General features: G+C 42.5%; 2 protein-coding genes across 2 annotated transcripts; both read right to left on the bottom strand.

Moving 5' to 3' along the window:
• Window positions 1-256: 256 nt before the first annotated feature.
• On the bottom strand, window positions 257-6,187 carry LOC118078233 (vomeronasal type-2 receptor 26-like). The gene is made up of 6 exons (XM_060281300.1): window positions 6,168-6,187; window positions 5,049-5,340; window positions 3,484-4,317; window positions 2,816-3,043; window positions 1,484-1,610; window positions 257-1,158 (listed from the first exon to the last, which is right to left on the bottom strand). The coding sequence occupies exons 1-6, from the start codon at window positions 6,185-6,187 to the stop codon at window positions 257-259; spliced, it is 2,403 nt and encodes an 800-aa protein (XP_060137283.1).
• A 5,110-nt stretch (window positions 6,188-11,297) lies between these two features.
• LOC118078232 (vomeronasal type-2 receptor 26-like) lies at window positions 11,298-22,411 on the bottom strand. Its single transcript, XM_035102005.2, has 6 exons — window positions 22,269-22,411; window positions 19,365-19,656; window positions 17,396-18,247; window positions 14,644-14,871; window positions 13,436-13,562; window positions 11,298-12,199 (listed from the first exon to the last, which is right to left on the bottom strand). Exons 1-6 carry the CDS (start codon window positions 22,409-22,411, stop codon window positions 11,298-11,300), a joined length of 2,544 nt encoding a protein of 847 aa, XP_034957896.2.
• Between the last annotated feature and the right edge of the window lie 337 nt (window positions 22,412-22,748).

The following is a 22,748-nucleotide window of genomic DNA, read 5'->3' as shown; positions in this document are numbered from 1 at the left end:
TATTTCAAAAAGTCAGGCTCTCAGTCTTTCAAGGGGGCTTTGCCAGAGAATTGGCAACACATTATTTATGAGCGAATTTTTCAGCTAAACATATTTTTATTGCAAGTACAGCAAGGTTTTCCATATTTTGACAAATGAATTTCTGGTAGTAAGCAACATTTATATAAAGAGAACCTGAAAGCTGAACCCTTCATAAACACACAAACCTTAAAACATTTTAAGAAGTATCCACTATATGATTTCAACAGTTAGACTGTTACTTATTTCTCTTTTTTAGCTGCTCTTTTGAGTTGAGTTCAGGCTTGAAGACAATAATATAGCATTTGGGGAAGAAGATACAACCCAAGGTCCCAGCACTGGAGGCCAATATGGAGAAGATCTCCACAGCCACCATGTACTTCCCTTTGGTGCTTAAGTAGGTTGGAACAAAAGAAAGCCACACACTGCAAAACACCAACATGCTGAAAGTGATAAATTTGGCTTCATTAAAAGTGTCTGGCAGCTTCCGAGCAAAGAAAGCCACAACAAAGCTGACAAGAGCCAGCAATCCCATGTAACCAAGAAGATAGTAGAACATGTTGGCTGAACCTTCATTGCATTCCACTATGACTTCTTCAGGCAGAGAGTGCATGTCCACATCCGGAAAAGGAGGGTCAGTACAGAGCCATACTATACAAATACTTGCCTGGACAGAAGCACAACCAAGAACAATAGAGGTTGAAAATCTTTTCCCCACCCATTTCCTCATCTTGGATCCTGGCTTGGTAGCCATGAAAGCCAGAACCACAGTGAGGGTTTTAGCCAAAACAGAAGAAACAGCCACTGAGAAGATGATACCAAAAGCAGTTTGTCGTAAATAGCAGGTTGGGATCTGAGGCTGGCCAATGAATAGCAAGGAGCAGAGGAAGCAGAGCAGGAGGGAGATGAGCAGGGTGTAGGTGAGATTCCGGTTGTTGGCTTTGACAATGGGAGTCTTTTGATGTTTGATGAAGATTCCAAACACCAAAGCTGTAGTTGCAGAAAAAGCCAGAGCCAGAAGAGCCAAACTGATGCCTAAAGGTGCTTCATAAGATAAGAAGTTTTCTTTCTTGGGGATGCACTGGTTTCTCTCTTGGTTAGGATACTGATCTTCTTGGCACTGGAAGCAGTCATTCATATCTATATAAAAAGAGTCGGTTGTTATTTCCAATATGGGAAAAATTGGGTCTGACAAAGTGGGTCTGTCAGTGGGTCTGTTCCACTGCTATATACCTCCACACCATATTGGACTCGTGTCCAGAAACTGATTGGTGGGAAAGAAACAGAATAGATTTTGGTAGGTTTTAAATTATATTTTTAATACTAAAATACCCATTTCTTTCTTTCTTTTAAAGGATTCCTCTTCCAATGCTCTCAGTATAGTAAACTCCATCGGATATTTCTTTTAAAAACAAACAAACAGATGTTTTCAATAAGAATTATGCAATAGAATGATGCCCCCTACCTGTCTGGTTTGAAATCTTCCCTTCTGGACATGGAACACAATCATAGCAACAAAATGGCTCCCCCTCTTTCCTTTGTCTGCTGTAACCTGGGTGGCAGTGGTTATTACACAGGGCGAGGGGCACAACCTATTTAAAAAGCGGACAATAGAATATGTATTCCATTTTCTTCTCATTTTTTTCTTTGACTCAACTAGGTGTTCCACTGAAATGAGGTGGCTTTTTGTCCATGAGACTGTTATGAATCTAATAAATTCTTAATGCAGTTTTGGTTGAGGTAACTTGTCTGTGTATCCAAATGAGTAGGAATGAGCTGATTTACCTGAATTCCATTGCAGTGGAACATAAATGTCATTGATGTATCAGATGCTCTTTCTGGTTAACCCCTGAGGCATATTAAGACTAGTAAAATAGATTTCAGATAGGAATCGTGTATATGTATGAACAAGTTATGGAAAACAAAATCTGTGCAGAGTAAGAGTTGAAATTATTTCTGTGACCACTGTTGAGATCGGAGTGCAATTGTTAAAGTTCAAAGTCTTGTGCTGTTAGTATGTTGCAGGCCTGTTCAATAAAAATTAAAAAGCTGCAATGGTTTTCTGGCAGCCACCTGCATAAAATCATTGGTGTCTTCTAGTTCAAAAACATTTATTCACATTTATAAAATCATCTCAAAAGGGGGCCTACAGAAATATATGGAATGAAGTCAGAGTGGCAGACCACTGTCTACTGATAAGTAAAGGTAAAGGGACCGCTGACCATTAGGTCCAGTCGTGACCGACTCTGGGGTTGCGGCGCTCATCTCACTTTATTGGCCGAGGGAGCCGGCATACAGCTTCCCGGTCATGTGGCCAGCATGACAAAGCTGCTTCTGGCGAACCAGAGCAGCGCACGGAAATGCCGTTTACCTTCCCGCTTGGAGCAGTACCTATTTATCTACTTGCACTTTGACGTGCTTTTGAACTGCTAGGTTGGCAGGAGCTGGGAATGAGCAACGGGCGCTCATCCCGTCGCAGGGATTCGAACCGCCGACCTTCTGATCAGCAAGCCCTAGGCTCTATGATTTAACCCACAGCGCCACCTGGGTCCCTTCTCATAAGTAGATTGCAGTTTAAAGATCTTTCCACTGAACTAATATTGTCCCTACACCCACCACACTAACTGCCCTCCATTGGCCAATATTAGGTAACCTTGGGTTCCAGAAGCAGTACAGTGGCATGTTCACAACCCATCCCTAACCATGAGAAGCCTCAATGAAGCAAACAACAATTTATGTACCAGGTTTTTAAAATGATCAAAATATCTAACTATAGACATTAGAAGTTAAAACAGACCTGGTTAAAACTCTGGTGCCATCTAATGATCTTTTCATTAATGGAGAAATCTCTGCCGAGTGGAGCTTGAGAATCCATTTTCCCAACTTTGACTCGTAAGAAGGACTTATTTGGGAAAGTCAACCAGTTGATAATATCAAATCCATTTTCTAGTTCACCGTTCTCATTAAAAGACACAATGTCCCCAGCACTGTTGTTAAACGAAATACTCCTCAGGAAAGACTGAAGCTACAGAGGAAGAGGGTGAAAGGTAGATTGGATCGAAATGGGATGATAGAGCACAAAGCCTTACCTGCAGGGACACTCAAGCATGCTGGAAGGAAATGAATTAAGATTTGGGACATTGTATATGGTTGTGCTCTTTACAATCTGACACATTTATTGACAGTGTCTGGATGATTGTATTTGTCAAATATTATTTAGTATGTGAAGAGATGAAATCTTTATGAGCAATATATTTTTGCAGCTTATTATAACGGAACTTTGTGTTGAGACCCAATAATAATAAATGCATATAAGATGTAAGTCATTTCAGATATAAAGAGCTAATGAGAAAGCAACAACCCCTATGGATGTGGAAGTGTGTGTGTGCACTCTCAATGCCTTCGTCTTGCGCATAGGCTTTTCATTAAAAGAAAGAAAGAATTGCTTTCCCTATTAAACATTACCTGGAAATGGTGTGGCTTTTGAGGTCTCAGATAGTCACCAAGTACCACCTCTCTCTGTTTGGTTCTGGATGCAAACATGGCATGTAAAGCATGCGCCACAGCATAGACGGCATTGTAGATGCTGTAGCTTTGGCTGGTCATCTGCATTTCAAAAAAAGCCCCAGGAAGGCTCTCCAGCTTCTCCTCACCACTGCAGGATTCCTCCTCTGTCTCCACATCTAGAAATTGGCAACCAAATGCCTGTTCCCAGAAGAACCTGATAAAGCCATCGGCCTCAGAGTGGGGATTTAGGTTCAGGAGGAAACTGTGGAACCCCTTAACCTCACTGGAATGAATGGCAAAGGATAAGGCACCGTGGAAGTTTTGTATATCTAGATCTCTGTGAAATGTTTCTGATGAGAAATCCCAGTCGGCCGTCATAACCCAGACCTTGTTTATTGCCACACCAGACATTACACCCGCTATTAGAATCCACTGCAAAAATTTCATGGTGTAAGTGTCTGCATTTACAACAAACACATTGACATTGATTTTGCTCAGGGAAATGGCCACTCCCTGACATTTCTCCATCACCTCAAAAATGTTGAAAAAATGACTGGCACTTGGCAATCTTTCAATGCTGGCTGCACAGATTTCATTCAAGGAAAACTGGTGTGTCAGTGTCTTCACAAACATTTCTCCTTTATTGTCAGCTGTAACAAAGACCCCAACCCACATCCATTGGAAATACAGAAGAAGCCGAACAATCCCATTGTATTGATCTGCTTCACTGGGGGCCATTTGGTATAAGGAAGAAATATGTTGTTTTGCACTCACTGCTGCAGAATAGGTGACCTAGACATGAACAGAGGAGAGAGAGAGAAGGGGATCAAGGTCATTCAGAGACAGAAGTTCTGTTTAGCTCCTTGTAATTTACGTCTCTGTTTCTGTTCAAGTTGGTCATTTTAAGAACTTTTAACATCAAGGCCCAGTGCCAGAGGCTGCTTATTATCCTTCTCCTTCATCCTATTTTTTAGCTTTTGGACTCTGACATATGGACTGTAAGCTAAGGGCAAGTACGATTTGAGAAACACTATCCTACAAAGCAATGGGGCTCAGGATCGCTTAGCCCAATCCTAATTGATAATTGTATTCTTAAGAACGTCTGTTGAACCTTCCAAGTGTGATGAGAAGTTGCACATACATCTGATACTAGGTCCAGGGACACTCTGAGAGTTTTATATTACACTCATTCTCCTGTTTTCCACTTGGACCTTATACTGGAAAATAAACCATATAAACCAATTCCACCATGAGATTAATTGAAACAACCAAAAAAAAGTTTGACATCAAGCGCCTCCTGCTTTTATCAGAAGCTTTTCTGCGAAGCCAAAATATTATCCTACTTGCTGCAACTGGTGACTCTTCCCCACTCTAAAGCGAGTGCACCAGCTTTGTTTTTGTAACGAATCCTTTTCTCCCTTCACACACATTTCTTCCTTCACTCACAACCCAAAGCCTGGGAATATACAATAATAAAACATGCCCCAGTTGCGAATGCTTCAACCCATTTAGAATCATGTCACCTGTGGAATCTTGTAGCAGCTTAAGATGGAATCCATGTAGATTGACGTTTCAGAGTCAAGACCCCCAATGACAGCTATCAGGTTCTTCTCAGCGCCACACTTGTAGTTGGGAACAGTCTTCTCATGGCTAGAGACAAGATTCAAAGTATTCTGATAAGTCATCCTTGCATTGAAGTAGCTGTCATAGATCTGGAATCCCAGAGTGATGTTTAGTAAAATCTTGGAGTTCTTATTGACTTCCTTCACAGCAAAGACTAAGGACAGGGCATGCTGGTAGTTCTTTGGAACGGCGCTGAAGCAAGAGAAAAAAGATAATGCGTATAATGGGCTTTCCTGCTTCTGCTGGTATATAATCTGCAGACTAATCCACACTGTCCATCATCATATCTGTATATTTATTTAGTATGGAAGAGAAGGGAGTTTCAATTCCATTAAATATTTGCTTTGCACTGCACAGAATCAGCGAGGCAAATATATAAAGAATGCAAGAATATGATGTTCAGTACTGTATATAAAGAGTAAACCTACTAAAATATTGCTAATGCACCCATGGGGATTAGTTCATGGATTTCCCCACTTGTCATCCTTTTCTGTTCAAGAGGCTTATATATGAAAATATATGTTTCATTGTAAATTCCACCTAACATACTCATGATTTTATGAAATTTTGTGTAAAAGACACAGTTTTGCAACACATTTTTGTATGCCGTCTGTAACAATATATGTATTCATAGTGACCTTTCATCCTATTATTTGCATTTTTGTACACACTACTTTGATGGAAAACTGCATTGCGGAATTCAGGAAAGAGTGAATTTGAAGGGATAGCTCTTTACAGTTCCCCTATTGTTCCAGCAGTTGTGAAAGAGCTAGGCTGTTTTTAATTGTGAATGAAATCAAAGCCGCCGCCCCCTCTATTTACAACCAGTTCAGGGGTGGATCTTCTCCTTCTTGACTCCAACTCCACCTACTGTTGGTCTCCCTGCCTTCCATCTTACAAGTTTCATTGAGCACCTGCCACAACGAGCAGATTGCTTCTTGAACATAGTGTTGCTTCTGTTATCTAGTATTTCCCCTACTTGGGACATTTTTTACCCAGAGGATGAAAAATCTTCTTACGCATATTCATCAGCAAGCATTTCATTCGGCTTCTTCCTGAAGTATAGGGGAGTGAGGGAGGGTGAGAATAGCTGTGAAGTGATACAGCCAATGATGAAGTGCCCAGGCTGATAATATTGGTGTTGGACATGGATGGGGTCAGTCACACAATGCAAAGCAAGATGTTCTGAAAATAGAGGGAACATGACAGGTAGCAGCAACAAGAGTACCTCTACCATCCTGAGATGAAAGTCTATTCTTCTTAACATTAAGGCACCTGTTTCAGTCTAAACTCATTATCATCCTCCACTGAAATCTGTTGCTATGAGCACCTCAGGCTGTTGGTACAAGTGGAAGATCAGTTCTGATTGGAACTGGGTAGTCTTTATAAACATTCTGAAGTTCACTCTGGCATATGCTTGTTGACACCAAAATGCTATGTGGCTATTGCCAGAGGAAGGCTGAATCACAGCGCCTTGAGATAATTTTATGGTTCATAGTCCCTGGTGCATTGCAAGCTAGTTGGCATTATGTGTAATAGAAACATTGAGGAAATCATGTTTTACCCCTCTAGACAAAGCTCTTCTGTCCTCTCTTGTGTCCCACAAAACTAGAGAGAAAATCTAACACCCACATATAATGAACCTGCTTTGCTTGCAGAATGGCCCAGGTCCATTTTGTAAGAGCTCCATTTCAAAGGAAAGGACCACCTGATGAGATGGTCGATGCAGGAGAATCTCTCTTGCACAGTGTAGTGATTAGTTCAACATATAAGGGGTCAATTTCAAATGGATCTTTTAATGTTATTTTAATTCTATTGTGGTTTAATTGCATTTTAATGGTTCTCTTTTCTATGTCTTTAGCTTGTTCTACTTTATGTGTGTAAGCCACACATTGAGTCCCAGACTCGGGGAAAGGTGGGACATATTATGAAGGGTTAGGGTAAGGATAAGGATAAGGATAAGAAAAATAAAAATAAAAATAAAAATGTCCTTTTACCCTGTCCCAAGCTGCAAAGTGCTTTTTAAACCTACGCCAGCAACAGCAGCTTCAGCTAACCTTTTAAGTGTGGTGGAGAGCCAGTGTGGTGTAGTGGGTAAGAGCGGTAGACTCGTAATCTGGGGAACCGGGTTCGCGTCTCCGCTCCTTCATATGCAGCTGCTGGGTCACCTTAGGCTAGTCACACTTCTCTGAAGTCTCTCAGCCTCACTCACCTCACAGGGTGTTTGTTGTGGGGGAGGAAGGGAAAGGAGAATGTTAACCACTTTGAGACTCTTTTGGGTAGTGATAAAGCGGGGTATCAAACTCTTCTTCTTCTTCTTCTTCTTCTTCTTCTTCTTCTTCTTCTTCTTCTTCTCCTCCTCCTCCTCCTCCTCCTCCTCCTCCTCCTCCTCCTCCTCCTCCTCTTCCTCCTCATTGGCAACCAATGTAAGGCTTATTGCAGTGGCATAATCTGTTGTTAATATTCTTCTTGAGTGAGCAGTCAAACTGTTGGCTTGGTCACACAGTTTGGTCACACTGGGTGTGAAGCTTCTGTGGCACTGTAGCAGAAACCACAACCATGAAGTCCAACAGAAGGTGAGAGGTGGGGGGCGCTGGATCTTGGTGTCAGCAAGGGTGCCCCTGAAAGTTGAGATGGTAGGGGCCACCACTGCTCCCATTGCTCAAGTTTAGGCTGTTCCACACTTTGATTTGGTTGGACATTACCTGCACATTTCAATTCCCAATAAGCTAAAGCTCATTAACCCCTATAGGGAATAATGAGTGTTGCGGAAGGGCCTAGCAGAAAAGTTTGTGTGTGTGATTAGGGGTGGGTCTAAAGTAAGGGAGCCGAGGCAATTGGAGGGCTGAGTGTTGCTGGGGTAAAATGCATGTAGCAATACTTTGATTGACAGGGCGAGTGCTTAAATCTCAGCGTCTTAGAATCCAGCCATAATCTTGCTTGGTGATTGAATCTCCCTCCCGCCCACCTCCTTTTCTTTTGCAGGTTTAGAGTGACCTTGCTTTGCCTTATGGGGTTGCCTGTATTCGGGGGCCCAGTAGGAATTTTGCCATCTGGCTGATTGGCTGTTGCCATTTGGTTTTTGCCTACTGCTTAGCAAATTGTCACAACTTGTTAGGTTGGCGGTTAGGCTTTGGTTGATAAATTTTGGAGGGGTATCGCATGGAGGTACATGTCCCTCGGGGATGCTCTTATAGAAGTATTCTGTTAAAGGAATCCTGGGGCTTCGGGGCTCTCGTCCTTACACACCCGCAATGGTGCGGGGCTGGGGACAATACAGAGCATGAGACTTGGGGAACATCTCTGGTGGGGAGACGGCCTGGACACAGCTATCTCCTCACTATCAGGTGTGTACTTGACTTTCCTACCGTAGGAAAGTCGGAGCTGGTCCTGTCCCACCGTGGGGCAGAAGATTAACCAAAGCCTATGGCCAACACTCAATTTAAAATTGTAATTTAAATAAAGTTGTGGCCAAAATAATGCCAAAACTAAACCAAAAATGAAGTGTCTGTCTGAGTTATTGGGAGGAATTTTCTGGGGGCCTCGGCACGCAATTGGAAAGAGCTTTGCATTCAAACCTTAAGGAAAACAAACAACTCACTATAAGTTATGGAGACCTAATTTAAAATTATTTCTCTCTGCTATAGCTCATTGTATAGTAGTGGATATGTTACTCTAGTACACTTTCAAACAAAGGAGTAGCCGATGGGGGGATTTATGAAGATCTATGTAGTTTAGAGCTGAAATAGCTGAAAAGAACTATGAAGCGAGATTTCAACGGGTGATTATTTGTGTGCCAAGGTACCAAGATATTCCCCCCAAAAAACTCACACATCACACATTATTTAAGTTTGAGGTTTTGGCATTAATTTTGGCCACAACTTTATTTAAATACAACTGAATGTGAGTGGTTGCTTAGGCATTGGTTCTTGCCATCTGCCCCCCGCCTGTGACAGATCTGACTCCCACTAGCCTAGTAGGGGAGCCAGTAGGTAAGCACCCTCTGGGAGAGATCGGGGCAGGTGCCCACGCCCTTGACCTTATCCCTCAGATGCTCCCCGAGGCTCATGCATGGCCCTGGCCCCTAACGGGGATAAATGGACAAACATGTAGAGCCCCAGGATTCCTTTAATGGAATACCCCTAAAAGGCAGCAGCAACCATGAGGGGCAGGCCCAGCCAAAATCCGTACCCCTCCACCAATTTATTTGAACCAATGCCTAACCGCCAACCTTACAAGTTGTGACTTATTGCAGCGTAGTAGGCAAAAACCACCTGGCACAAGCCAATCAGCCAAGTGGCAAAATTCCTACCAGGCCCCTGATCCAAAACAGGCGACCCCATGACAGGCGCAGCAAGGTCAAGGGGGAACGCCTAAAACAAGAGGAAGACGGGCGGGAGATTCGATGCAAGCAGCAAAAGTGGGAAAAAGCTGCTTGCTCAACCTATTTAAATGCAAAAGCTGTCAATCAATCATTTGCAACATGCTAAATTCCCCAGCAACAGCTCAGCCCACCAATCAACCATGTGGCCATCCAAACTGGCCCGCCTCTCCAACCCTGGGATATTTTGTTAACCCTTCAGCAACCCATGCTCTACTTTAAGGGTAGAACCTGGTTTATTAAATTTGATTTATTAAATGATTTATTTATTTATGATTAAATGATTTATTAAATTTTTATACTAGCATTCATAGGGCAAGATATATAAGATATAAAATGGACAGCAAAACATTTAGACAGAATGGATGGGATATGACCTGCTCTAGATGGTGTTATAATCCCTCTGAAGGAGCAGGTATGTAACTTGGTGGTACGTCTGGATCCATTCCTGTCGCTTGAGGCTCAGGTGGCCTCGGTGGCACAGAGTGCCTTCCATCCTCTTCAGCTGATGGCCCAGCTACACCCCTATCTGGACAGAGGTAGTCTAACAGTTGTCTATACTATGGTACCCTCTAGGTTAGATTACCATGCATGATGCTGCCTCTGAAGACAGCTCAGAACAGTTTTGCTCGTGCAGAATTTAGTGGCCAGGTTGAACAAAAAGCACAAATTCTGGCTACCAATTAGCTTCTGGCCGCATCTCAAAGTACTGGTTTTTATGTATAAAGCCTTATGCAGCTCAGGACCACAATACCTCAAAGACAGCCTCTCCTTATTTGAACTGGCCAGGACCATGTGAGGATGATGATTAATAAAAATAAAATTTCTGTGCAATCCTTCATCTGAGAATCACAGGACAGTTTACAATATAAAAGCACAAAAATGCATACCATAGTGACAAATGAAAACAAAATTCCCACCCCCCACAGACACAGTCTAGGTCGGAGGCCATAGATTGTTCAATGAGCCAAACAATGTTTTTATTTGTTTATTATTTTCATTTCTATACCGCTTTATATTTTTAAGAAAAATCTCAAAGCGGTTTGCCGCATATTAAACATCAATAAAAACAACCCATAATCAAACACCTGGCACCTAAAGATATGTAACGGGGGAGGAGGCATATGAAGAAGGGAGGTTTGGAGGGTGGCAACATAATAACAGGCCTTTTCTGTGGCGGGTCTCTGTTTGCAGAGTGATTTCCCCTGCATATATTTTGGCACCACGTGAAAACATTCATCTTTGGCTGTTAATGATTCTGTGGCCTTTTAAAGCAGGATGAGTTTTGCCCCCCCTCCCCACTTTTACTATTATAATAGTGTTTAATATGTGTTTCATTCTGTAAACCACCCTGTGGTTTCTTGATGAAGGGTTGTATATAAATTTAATAAATAATAATAGTGACAATCTCTATATGACATGGCATAGTGTTCCCAGGGATCAACTGTAAGTTAATTTTAATGATGACACTGGAACAATTGTAGAGGGAACATGTTTCTTTGAACTGGAAACCTTTTAAGCAAACATAACTGATGCACAACATTAACTTAACATTTAAACCAAGGCATCTTTATGTGGAGAAAAGCATAGCATTTTGGAGGGACCAGAGATGTATTTCTAATTATGCCATTTCTGATTAATGGTCAATATCATGTCTTCAGACTCTCATTGGACATATACCAGCTATTTGGTCAGCAAAATTAAATGGTAATAAAGCCTATTTCAGTCAACGGGATTTACTTCTGAGTATCATGATTTCAGTTGATTTTTAGTTATTTCTCTTTTTTAGCTGCTCTTTACTGTTCAGTTCAGGTCTGAGCACAATTATATAACATTTAGGGGAGAAAATACAGCCCAGTATCCCTGCGCTGGAGGCCAAGATAGAGAAGATCTCGACAGCCACCATGTATTTTCCTTTGGTGCTCAGAAACGTTGGAACAAAAGAAAGCCAAACACTGCAAAACACCAACATGCTGAAAGTGATAAATTTGGCTTCATTAAAAGTGTCAGGCAGTCTCCGAGCAAAGAAAGCCACAATGAAGCTGACAAGAGCCAATAAACCCATGTAACCAAGAATATAGTAGAACATGTGGGCTGATCCTTCATTGCATTCCACTACGATTTCTTCAGGAAGAGAATGCATGTCTAAATCTGGAAAGGGAGGGTATGTGCATAGCCATAGCATGCAAATACTTGCTTGGATAAATGAGCAACAGAGAATAACAGAGGTTGAAAATCTTTTCCCCAACCACTTCCTCATCTTGGATCCTGGTTTGGTGGCCATGAAAGCCAGAACCACAGTGAGGGTTTTAGCCAAAACAGAAGAAACAGCCACTGAGAAGATGATACCAAAAGCAGTTTGTCGTAACTGACAAGTTAGTGTCTGAGGCTTGCCAATGAATAGCAAGGAGCAGAGGAAGCAGAGCAGAAGGGAGATGAGCAGAGTGTAGGTGAGGTTCTGGTTGTTGGCTTTGACAATAGGAGTCTTCCGGTGCTTGACAAAGATTCCGAATACCATCACTGTCGTTGAAGACAGAGACAGAGCCAAAACAGTCAAACTGATGCCCAAAGGTTCATCAAAGGACAAGAAGTTTAGGTCCTTGGGAAAACACTGGTTTCTTTCTTTGTTAGGATATTTATGTTCTTGGCATTCAAAACAATCATCCATATCTTTAAAAAGAGAAAAATAATAGTAGTATTTTAATCAACCAGCTCTTCCATATTATACTGTATTACCGAAGTATAATAGAGATATTGCATGGACTGATGTTAGTGTTGATTATCTAACATGCTGGCAGATTACCACAGAACTATTTAGTTTCCCTGTGACTAGTATGAGGAAATGCTTAGCTCAGAAGTGCATTTGTTTCAAATGCAGGAAAGACCCTTGTAAAGCAGCACCATGGAAAATTAACCTCCCTAATTCCAATGAGAAGGGGTTAATAATAATAATAATAATAATAATAATAATAATAATAATAATTTATTATTTGTACGCCACCCATCTAGCTAGGTTTCCCCAGCCACTCTGGGTGGCCTCCAACAAAGATTAAAATACTTTAAAATGTCACACATTAAAAACTTCCCTAAACAGGGCTGCCTTCAGATGTTTTCTAAATGTCAGGTAGTTGTTTATCTCTTTGACATCTGATGGGAGGGCATTCCACAGGGCGGGCGCCACTACTGAGAAGGCCCTCTGCCTGGTTCCCTGTAGCTTTGCTTCTCGCAGTGAGGGAACCTCCACAAGGCCCTCGGTTAGAAGATATGTCTCCTCCTTGACCCCGCTTCATGGCCATATGCTTATCTAGGTTTAGGGGGGGGGACACCCTCTTATTTAGCATTAGCCCCACCCCTGAACCATTTGACCAGAGGATACAAAGTCCCTTAGTTGGTACTTGATAGGAAGGAGTGGGAGCCTCAGGGTGGATGGGGTATGCTGTGCAAATTTCTATCTAATATTCCTGGTGGTGATTGTTATAGGGTGGCCCAGGGTGGTGTGTGTGTGTGTGTGTGTGTGTGTGTGTGTGTGGTTTTTCTGTCTTTCAACAAAAGTTTTATCCAGCACTCTATAGCCTTCCTAGCTTCCTTTGCTTCCTGATCTGAAAAAGCCCCATGTTATTCCCACCCCACCCCCCACCCCAGATTTTATGGAAGCATAGGCATGTGGGAAGCCTGCAGACTGCAGACAACTGGTGAGATTACTGGCAAAATGAACACGAACACCCTTTGGAATGTAAATAAACCTTGCAGTGAGAATTTAGCAAAGTTTCTCTCTCGCCTTTGATCATTTTTAAATGCAATTTCTCAGTAATGGATCAGCAAAGGGTTTTTTTAATTAAAAAATTGAAGTATTTTTATTATTACAAAATGATCCTGAACAACCTTTATAAAATGATGCCTCCTTACCCCTTGCATTTGAAATCTTGCCTTCTGGACATTGAAGACACTCATAGCAACAAAATGGCTTGCCCTCCTTCTTTTTTCTGCTGAAACCTGGATAGCAGTAGTCATTACACAAGGCAAGGGGGATAGCCTGTTCATAAAAGAGAAGAGATGACATTTGTAAAAAAAATCTCTTGTAACAGTGAGGTTGTTGAATTTAACAAGGAGCATCATGTGCCTCTGATAGGGTTTTGTCTGTTTATTCCACCAGAGCTAACATGAAAGGTCAGCACTTAGAATATACCACTTCCTTTTAGCAGGGTGTTTTTTGGGTGGGGTCATGGTGGATGAATTGCTGAAAAGATTGGATCTGTTTTTTTGAGTCATTTGGGAATATTTGCCCTCACTTTAAATAAGTTGAGGTTTCCTCATATGATCACCCTTTAAATTAACCCATTGTCCTCTTACACAACTTTGTAGAGCTGTGATGCCAGCATCAGACCTGGCAGGCTGGGATCACATTGAGGAGGAGGAGAAGCCTTGATGAGTAAAACCATTATAGAAAGAAGATATAGCATTTGTGCAATTTCATATTGTAATGATCAGGTTGCTAAATTGTAACAAAAGATCGAATGCTTCACAGGGAGGCTGTATTCAAGTATCAATAATCAAGTATTAATGATCAATAAACCAGGCATCCCCAAACTTCGGCCCTCCAGATGTTTTGGACTACAGTTCCCATCTTCTCCGACCACTGGTCCTGTTAGCTGTGCCATGAGGAAAGGCCTGGCGGGGTCTGGCCGCTGCCACACACACACACACACACACACACACACACACACACACACACACACACACTTCCCAGGCTGGCTTGAGCACATAAATCTTGCTCCCCAAGGAGCTTGAGAATGGATGGTGCAGCATGTGACGTGCTTCCCCCACTGTGCGCTGTGCACTGCTGCTGATCATATGTGTTCTGGTTGCCTAGCTGGTGGCGCTCATGATGGTCGGGATAGGAGCCACTTTTGAGTACCAGCACTGTTTTTCTAGGAAAAACAGGCACTACCTAAAATTGATTTTATGAAAGGGGTGGGGGAAGGTCAAACAATATTTAATATTTACTCCCTTATTCATTCATATGTTTTAGTTCTATTCCAGCTTTTCACAAATGGCTTCCAAGAGTAGAATTAACTGATCAACTTTGTACCCTAGACTATCCAGCCTGACCCTACCTGGTTCAATTGGTTGTGCCATGTAATCATTGTCTGATTGATGGAGATCTGTCCGTCCAGTGGTTCTTGAGGCTCCATTCTTCCTACTTTCACTTTTAGGAAGGATTTGTTTGGGAAAGTGACCCAATTGATAATATCAAATCCAGCTAACAATTCACCCTTCTCATCAAAGGACACCTTGTCACCAGCACTGTTGTTGAATGAGATGCTCCTAAGAAAAGCATGAAGCTAGAGTAAAAGATTTTTGAGATGTGAATGTGCTTTATATGCAATGTGCTCTGTGTGGCACTGCCCTTGAGATTGGTCTGGAAGCTGTAGCTGGTGCAAAATACCCCATACACTGGGACAGAGTATTGCCTATATATCACCCCACTTTTTGAAGAACTGCATAGGCTGCCAATTAGCTACTGGGCTAAATTCAAAGTGCTGGTTTTGGCGTATAAAAACCTACGCAGCTTGGGACCACGATACCTGAAAATTTTTCTTACCCCTTATATCTGGGGTCAGCAAACTTTTTCCACTGTCCCTCAGACCTTGTGCGGGGCCGGACTATATTTTGAAACAAAACAAAACCATGAACAAATTCCTATGGCCCACAAATAACACAGAGATGCATTTTAAATAAAAGGACACATTCTACTCATGTAAAAACACGTTGATTCCCGGACTGCCGGCAGGCCAACTTTAAAAGGCGATTGGGCCAGATCCAGCCCCCGGGTATAAAAGGCATGGGTTTGCCTACCCATGCCTTATATACTCAGTTGATTACTACACTCTTCTTTGGAGGGGCTCCTGCAGAAACCATCTTTTCAGGAGGTACATTCCAAACAATCTAAGAAATTGGCCTTCAGTCTTGTGGCACCTACTCTTTGGCATCTCATCGGTTTTGGGATTTCCATTGCAGGAGGCACCATCAAATTCAATAAATAAATCTCACTTGTCTTTTCTGTGTCTACTGAACGTCTTCTTCTTCCAACAAGCCTTTTAAGTTGAGACCTTTCCCAGTCTGGATATGTCCTCGATTTAGATGTTCAGTGGAAATCACTGATGTGCAGAAATCATACATATTCTGCAAATGCCTCCAGTTCTATATCCCACCCAAAGTTTTCCCCAAAGCTAAAAATTAGTAGTATAATGAATGTATGCAGTTTGGCAATTGTAAGGAATAAATACAAGGCAATCTTAAATGTTGTCGGACTGCAAACCTCATCATCCTTAGCCAGCATAGTCTATGCTAAGGGAAGATGAGAGGTGAAGTGCAATAGCATATTGGGAGCCATAAGTTCTGCATTCCTGGGGGAGGGACCTGCTTCGGCCCAGTATACCTGAAGGAGCGTCTCCACGCCCATCATCCAACCTGGACACAAAGGTTCAGCGCCGAGAGCCTTCCAGTGGTTCCCTCACTGCGGGAAGCAAAGTTACAGGGAACCAGGCAGAAGGACTTCTTGGTAGTGGTGCCCGCCCTGTGGAACACCCTCCCATCAGATGTAAAAGAAATAAACATCTACCTGACGTTTAGAAGACATCTGAAGGCAGCCCTGTTTAGGGAAGTTTTTAATGACTGATGTTTTAATGTATTTTTAATCTTTTGTTGGAAGCCGCCCAGAGTGGCTGGGGAAACCCAGCCAGATGGGTGGGGCAGGCCCATCCTAGCCATAGAGGCTAGTGGCACGGTGAACCACGGCGCCGGGCACTGGAGGGTGCTAGAGGGCGCCAAGTGAGCACGGGGTTCCGGCGGTCTGGCCAGGACTGCTCTCCACGAGCAGAGAGGCTACGCCGCATCTCTCTCCTTCTCCGAGGACTCCGCCCCGCACCTCCTTCTCCTTTCCCCCACGCTGGGCTCCTCTCAGTCGAGCTTCGCCACCAGTGCGTGCACAGCGCCCAAGTGGCTCTTGTTGGTCCCGTGGTGCGCGCGTTGGTGGTGAAGCTTGACTGAGCAGAGCCCAGCGCTGGGGGAAGGAGAAGGAGACGCGGCGCGGGGGCCTCAGAGGTGGCCTCCCGCTGCTGCCATGGTCGCCTTGGCACTCCCGGGTCCTTGGAGAGGCTCTGGAGCAAAGTCTGGCCGCTCAGGAGCTGGTTTAGCCAGCAAGGCAGGAGGGGGCTGCCTGTAGCCCACCAGCTCATAGAAGGGCGGCTGCCTCAGCATGATCGCTTCGGTGCTGCGCTTTCAGAGGGGGGCACTGGAGGGACCTTTGCGCCACGGCGCTGGATGGGCTTAAGACAGCCCTGGGGTGGGGTACAACAACAACAACAACAACAACAACTGCACATCATAAAACTCAATGTACATTGATGGTCACATATAAAAAACAAACAAACAAACAAACAAATATTGTCAATATCATAAAGGTAAAGGGACCCCTGACCATTAGATCCAGTCGTGACCGACTCTGGGGTTGCGCGCTCATCTCGCATTATTGGCTGAGGGAGCCGGCGTATAGCTTCCAGGTCATGTGGCCAGCATGACTAAGCCACTTCTGGCGAACCAGAGCAGCACACGGAAACGCCCTTTACCTTCCCGCTGTAGCGGTTCCTATTTATCTACTTGCATTTTGGCGTGCTTTCGAACTGCTAGGTTGGCAGGAGCTGGGACCAAGCAACGGGAGATCACCCCGTCACAGGGATTCGAACCGCCGACCTTCTGGTCAGCAAGCCCTAGGCTCAGTGGTTTAACCACAGCGCCACCTGGGTCCCGTCAATATCATAGTCAGTTCCTAAAAATATAAATAGGCAGTAACATGTGGTACATCACCTTTAAAATATTTGGCTTTGAAATCTCCAGAAGGTCTCTATCCACAATGGTTCTGTATCTGTTTCTAGATGCATATAAGGCATTCAATGCATGTGCAACAGTGTATACAGCATTGTAGATGCTATAACTTTGGCTGGTCATACTCATTTCGAAAAAAGGTCCAGGAAGTCTCTCCAGCCTCTCCTTTCCTGTGCAGCATCCATTACCCATGTCAGTATCTGCAGTTAATGAACAGCTGAATGCTTGTTCCCAGAAGGCCCTGATAAAGCCATCTTCATTAGAGATGGAGGGATTCCGGATCTGAAGGAAATTTTTGAACCCTTTCACCTCAGTAGAATGAATGGCAAAAGACAAAGCACCATGGAAAATCTTTACATCCAGATTGTGGAAAAATGGCTCCATCGAAAAATCCCAGTGGGCTGTCATAACCCACACCTTGCTTATCGGGATCATAATATTCGTTTCAATTAGATTGAGCACTACTTGCAAAATCAACATCATGTGAGGATCAGCACTTGCAACACAGACATTGACGCTTGTCTCCTTTAGTGAAGCTATTATATCCATAAAAATGTCGTAAAAGTTAATCACACCTAAAATGTTGCTCTGTTTCGGCATCCTTTTAGCAAAGGCTGTACAGATACCATTCCGGGAAAAGATGTGGTCCATGGTCTGGACAAATTTTTCTCCTTTATCATCACCCATGGCCAGGATCCCAACCCACTTCCATTGAAAATGGAGCAGCAGCTTGACAATTCCGGTGTACTGATGCTCTTCGTTTGGCACCATGCGATATAAGGGAGAGCGCTGAGTTACATCACTCACACCTGGTGCATATAAACAATAGGTGACCTAAGCAAGGAAAATAATGTTTGTTTCCATTGGGGGAAATGTTCGCTTAATTATAATAGTAACCGCTTCTTTCATATTTGCTACTCAAAATTGTCCATGCTTAACCCTTAGGCACTTTGTTCATTCATTGGTATGTTGGTTTGCCCATAGACATCTGTTTGGCTGCTGTGAAAAGACGATTCTGGGACAGACAGACCACTGGCCTGACCTACCAAGCTCTTCTCATGTTCTTATGCATGTGAGATCTCTTGCCACTTTCAACTTCACACAACATATCAGAACATCTACCCTTCAAATCTTCCTTCCTTCCTTCCTTCCTTCCTTCCTTCCTTCCTTCCTTCCTTCCTTTGTTGTTCTTGTTGTTGCTGGTAGTTGTGATGATTCTAGGGCTTTGCAGGGTTTCCCTGCTTATTCAATAATGTATTGAATGTTTTCAAAAAGCAAAGAGTCAAAACTTATTCGCAAAATACAAGGATCATTTATAAAACGAATGGCAAATTTCAAACAGCCCCATCTTTTAATCCTTACAGATTTGGGTGAAGGTGGATGAGAATTCACCAATCAATTTGGTATTCTTTGTTGTTACACTTGCAGGTAAGCATTGGACAGGGGGGGGGTGATGAGTAGTTAATGCCTTCCTAGTCCAGAAAAGTAAATGCAAAATGTGATAACTGGGGAATATTTTCTATTTTATTCCTTGTAGACAGAGCCAGTGGCAGCCCTGTATCAGGAAGTTTTTAATGTTGGACAGTTGCTGTGTTTTTTGGTGCTTCTTTCCTACCCTGTGCATGGTCTGTCTTTCTTAGGCTATCTAGCTCAGAATTGACTGGCAGTGCCTCTCATGGATTTTAGACAGAGTTCTCTCCTAGGCCTACATGGAGATGCTAGGAATTAAATCTGGGACCTTTCACCTGGGACTTTTAGAAGACATCTGAAGGCAGCCCTGTTTAGGGAGGCTTTTAATGTTTAATAGATTACTGTGTTTTATTTTTCTGTTGGAAACCACCCAGAGAGGCTGGGGAAACCCAGCCAGATGGGCGGGGTATAAATAATAAATTATTATTATTATTATTATTATTATTATTATTATTATTATTATTATTATTATTCATCCTACCTGTGGAATCTTGTAGAGGCCTAAGACAGTAGCTATGTGGAAGGAGGTTTCAGAGTCAAGGCCTCCAATGACAGCAATTAGATTTTTCTGCATATCACAGTAGTAGTTGAGAACAATTCTCTTCTGATTAAAGAGAAGATTCAAAGTGTTCTGGTAAGTTATCTGTGCATCAAAGTGACTGTCATAGACATGGAATCCCAAAGTGACGTTGGGTAAGATCTTGCAGTTCTCGTTGATCTCTTTTACAGCATACGCCAAGGACAAGACATGCTGATATTTTTTCACCATCACACTATAGTAGAGAAGAAGAACAAACTAGACTCATAATGCATTAACTGGCATTCTGTCTCGATATCTCCTTTCCATACTTGACTGCTTTTGTAGGAGCAGCTTTCAGCATTGTCTCCTGTACCTACATCATCTCAACATCAGCAAAGCCCTGCTGGGTCAATCTGGTCCAGCATCTTTTTTTCTACAATGTCTAAGTAGATATCCAAGGGAAATTCACACAGAAAACATGTGAGGAATAGCCCTTTCTCATGGCCCCCCAGCAGATTTTTATTCAGCTGCGTGCTGGCTCTAATCCTGGGTGTAACACCTACCGGAAGTAATCATTGCTGCTATTTTTCTAGAAAAAGAGGTGCTGGAACTCGCTATAAATGCCTGCATTGTTCTCTTATAATGGCAATGGCATCCACCTGAGAGATGACAGAACTGAGTTCCTGTGAGTTTCAGCTGAAAAGAAAGCCCTGGTCATCATAGACTAGTAGGTTTCAATAGCCTTTTGAAAACATTTTTGTTGGTGGTCATCTCTACATATTGTGATAGTTAGTTCCATAGTTTATTTATAGTATAAGCGATGATTATATATTGACTGACTAGAATATATAACCACTGGATGACTAGAATATATAACCACTGGATGAGCCTCAGTTCTAAAATTATGAGATAGGGAGGGAAAGAAATCTCTCCTCATTTAATCCAAACCATGAATTATTTTAGAAACCTCTGTAATGCCCTTGCCTTCCTCAACATTTTTTTTCTAAAGCAAAAGGTTTCAAAAGTTACAACCTTTTCCTTATAATGGAATTGCTTCAGTCCCATAATGATTCGGGTTGCTCTTTTCTGTGTTTTTTATAACTCTATAATATCCTGTTCAAGACTTGGCTCCCAGAACTGCAGGCCATCCCAAGTGTACAAAGGTAGAGTGTACAAAGGCATTATGATATTCCTGAATCCATAATATTCAATAAAGCCTTTTCAAAACTGTCACATAGAGGACTGACATTTTAATTGAATCATGACATAGTCAGTCACTGTCATATCAGATCTCTTCTCTCTGTGTGTGTTCATAGATAGATTATTTGCCCCAGAGTAAAATAAAAAAATCCTTCAGTAGCACCTTAAAGACCAACTAGGTTTATATTTTGGTATGAGCTTTCGTGTGCATGCACACTTCTTCAGATACACTAGCTAGTGTATCTGAAGAAGTGTGCATGCACACGAAAGCTCATACCAAAATATAAACCTAGTTGGTCTTTAAGGTGCTACTGAAGGAATTTTTTATTTTGCTTCGACTCAGACCAACACGGCTACCTACCTGTAACTTGCCCCAGAGTGACACTGAGCTATGTTTGCCATTTGAGTGCAAATTCAATTTTGGAGAAATATCCTTTCTCAACTCCTCACAATCCCTTTTTACTTTTCACCACCCATCTCATTGCTTAACCTCAAAATATGTCATTTATGAAGAAGTTAAAAAGCATTGTTCTCAGTACAGATCTTTGAAAGATCACCACTCTGATGTCCATTTCTTCTTCCTACTCTCTGTTTTCAGTTTGTCAATGAGTTAATGTCTTATTATCCCATGACTAATAAATTTGTTCATAAGCCTTTGGTGAAGTCAATACTTTTTTGAAAACTTGAGTAATTTCCAGAATATTGCATGGACACCTTTCTAAATGCTTTCCTTATGAATACACTCTCTCTCAATCTTATAATATAACCACTGACGATTCACCCAACCCATTTTTTTTAATAGCTAAGCTGACTATCATCATTTCGATCTCACTACAGCCAATGCAATACTGAACAAGAAGTTCTTCACAGTTCTCTCCAGTCAGTCTAACCATTATAGTCGTTGGAACTTATTTTGTGGTTTGATCCAGCAATGGTAATTGGAGTGTATGCATTGGGTGCATGTTATGGTGCTGGAGGAGACTCTTGAGAGTCCCATGGACTGCAAGAAGATCAAACCTATCAATTCTGAAGGAAATCAGCCCTGAGTGCTCACTGGAAGGACAGATCCTGAAGCTGAGGCTCCAATACTTTGGCCAGCTCATGAGAAGAGAAGACTCCCTGGAAAAGACCCTGATGTTGGGAAAGATGGAGGGCACAAGGAGAAGGGGACGACAGAGGACAAGATGGTTGGACAGTGTTCTCGAAGCTACGAACATGAGTCTGACCAAATTGCGGCAGGCAGTGGAACACAGGAGTGCCTGGCGTGCTCCGGTCCATGGGGTCACGAAGAGTCGGACACGACTAAACGACTAAACAACAACATGCATTGGGCCAGAGATGGGAAAGCTGAGTACATAGTCACGGGTTGGGTTTAAATTCTAGAAGTATGTGGTGTGAGATAAATTATAGAATCAAGTCTAACAAGGAAACCACATGTGCATCCCTGCCACAAAAAAGTGAACACCATTCCCTCCAGAATAGAAACCCAAGTGGTTATTTTTTTAATAAATAAAAAACCCATTGTGCTAGTAGGACCTTTTGATATAATTTATCCAAGGAGAATGAGGCAGTCAATCACCATTAGTCACTATAGCTACATTATACATTCAGGTTCCCAAAACAGTCAAATGTGTACCATGGAAAACAAGACAATGGCTTCCTTACACGGGTTCAACATCATACTTCGGTTTTGGCTCTGTTTCGAAGTCTGCACCCTCTGAAAATGAGAATATCTGGGAAGTGATCCCACCAATGATAAAGCTCCCTGGCTGATAATACTGGTATCTCACCCGGAGGGGATCATTCATGGTACACAATGCTGGATTCATATTGCAATCAGTTTGCAACACCAGGAGTTGTAAGGACAAGAAATACTCTGTCATCCAGAAGGAAAAACGGTCTTCCTTTGACAAAGAACTCCCGGTTCCTTTCTTGATCATTCTCATCTGTCACCAACCTGGTTACAAAAGCATAGTCTCACTGAATCTAGAGCCTGTTAATAAACTGATCTGCTACCTGCCCTCTAAACTTAAAGGGGGAGGAAAGGTCCCCACAAAGGGCGACACAGTACTGTATGAACTCTTCCCCCTTTCTGACTAGTTCAAGGGATATTTTATATAAATATCTAAAAGAATAATATGGCTT

This window comes from Zootoca vivipara, chromosome 13, assembly GCF_963506605.1.
Source record: "Zootoca vivipara chromosome 13, rZooViv1.1, whole genome shotgun sequence".
Taxonomy (NCBI): Eukaryota; Metazoa; Chordata; class Lepidosauria; order Squamata; family Lacertidae; genus Zootoca; species Zootoca vivipara.
The sequence above is the reverse complement of the archived record's forward strand: the minus strand, read 5'-3'. Positions and strand labels throughout refer to the sequence as shown.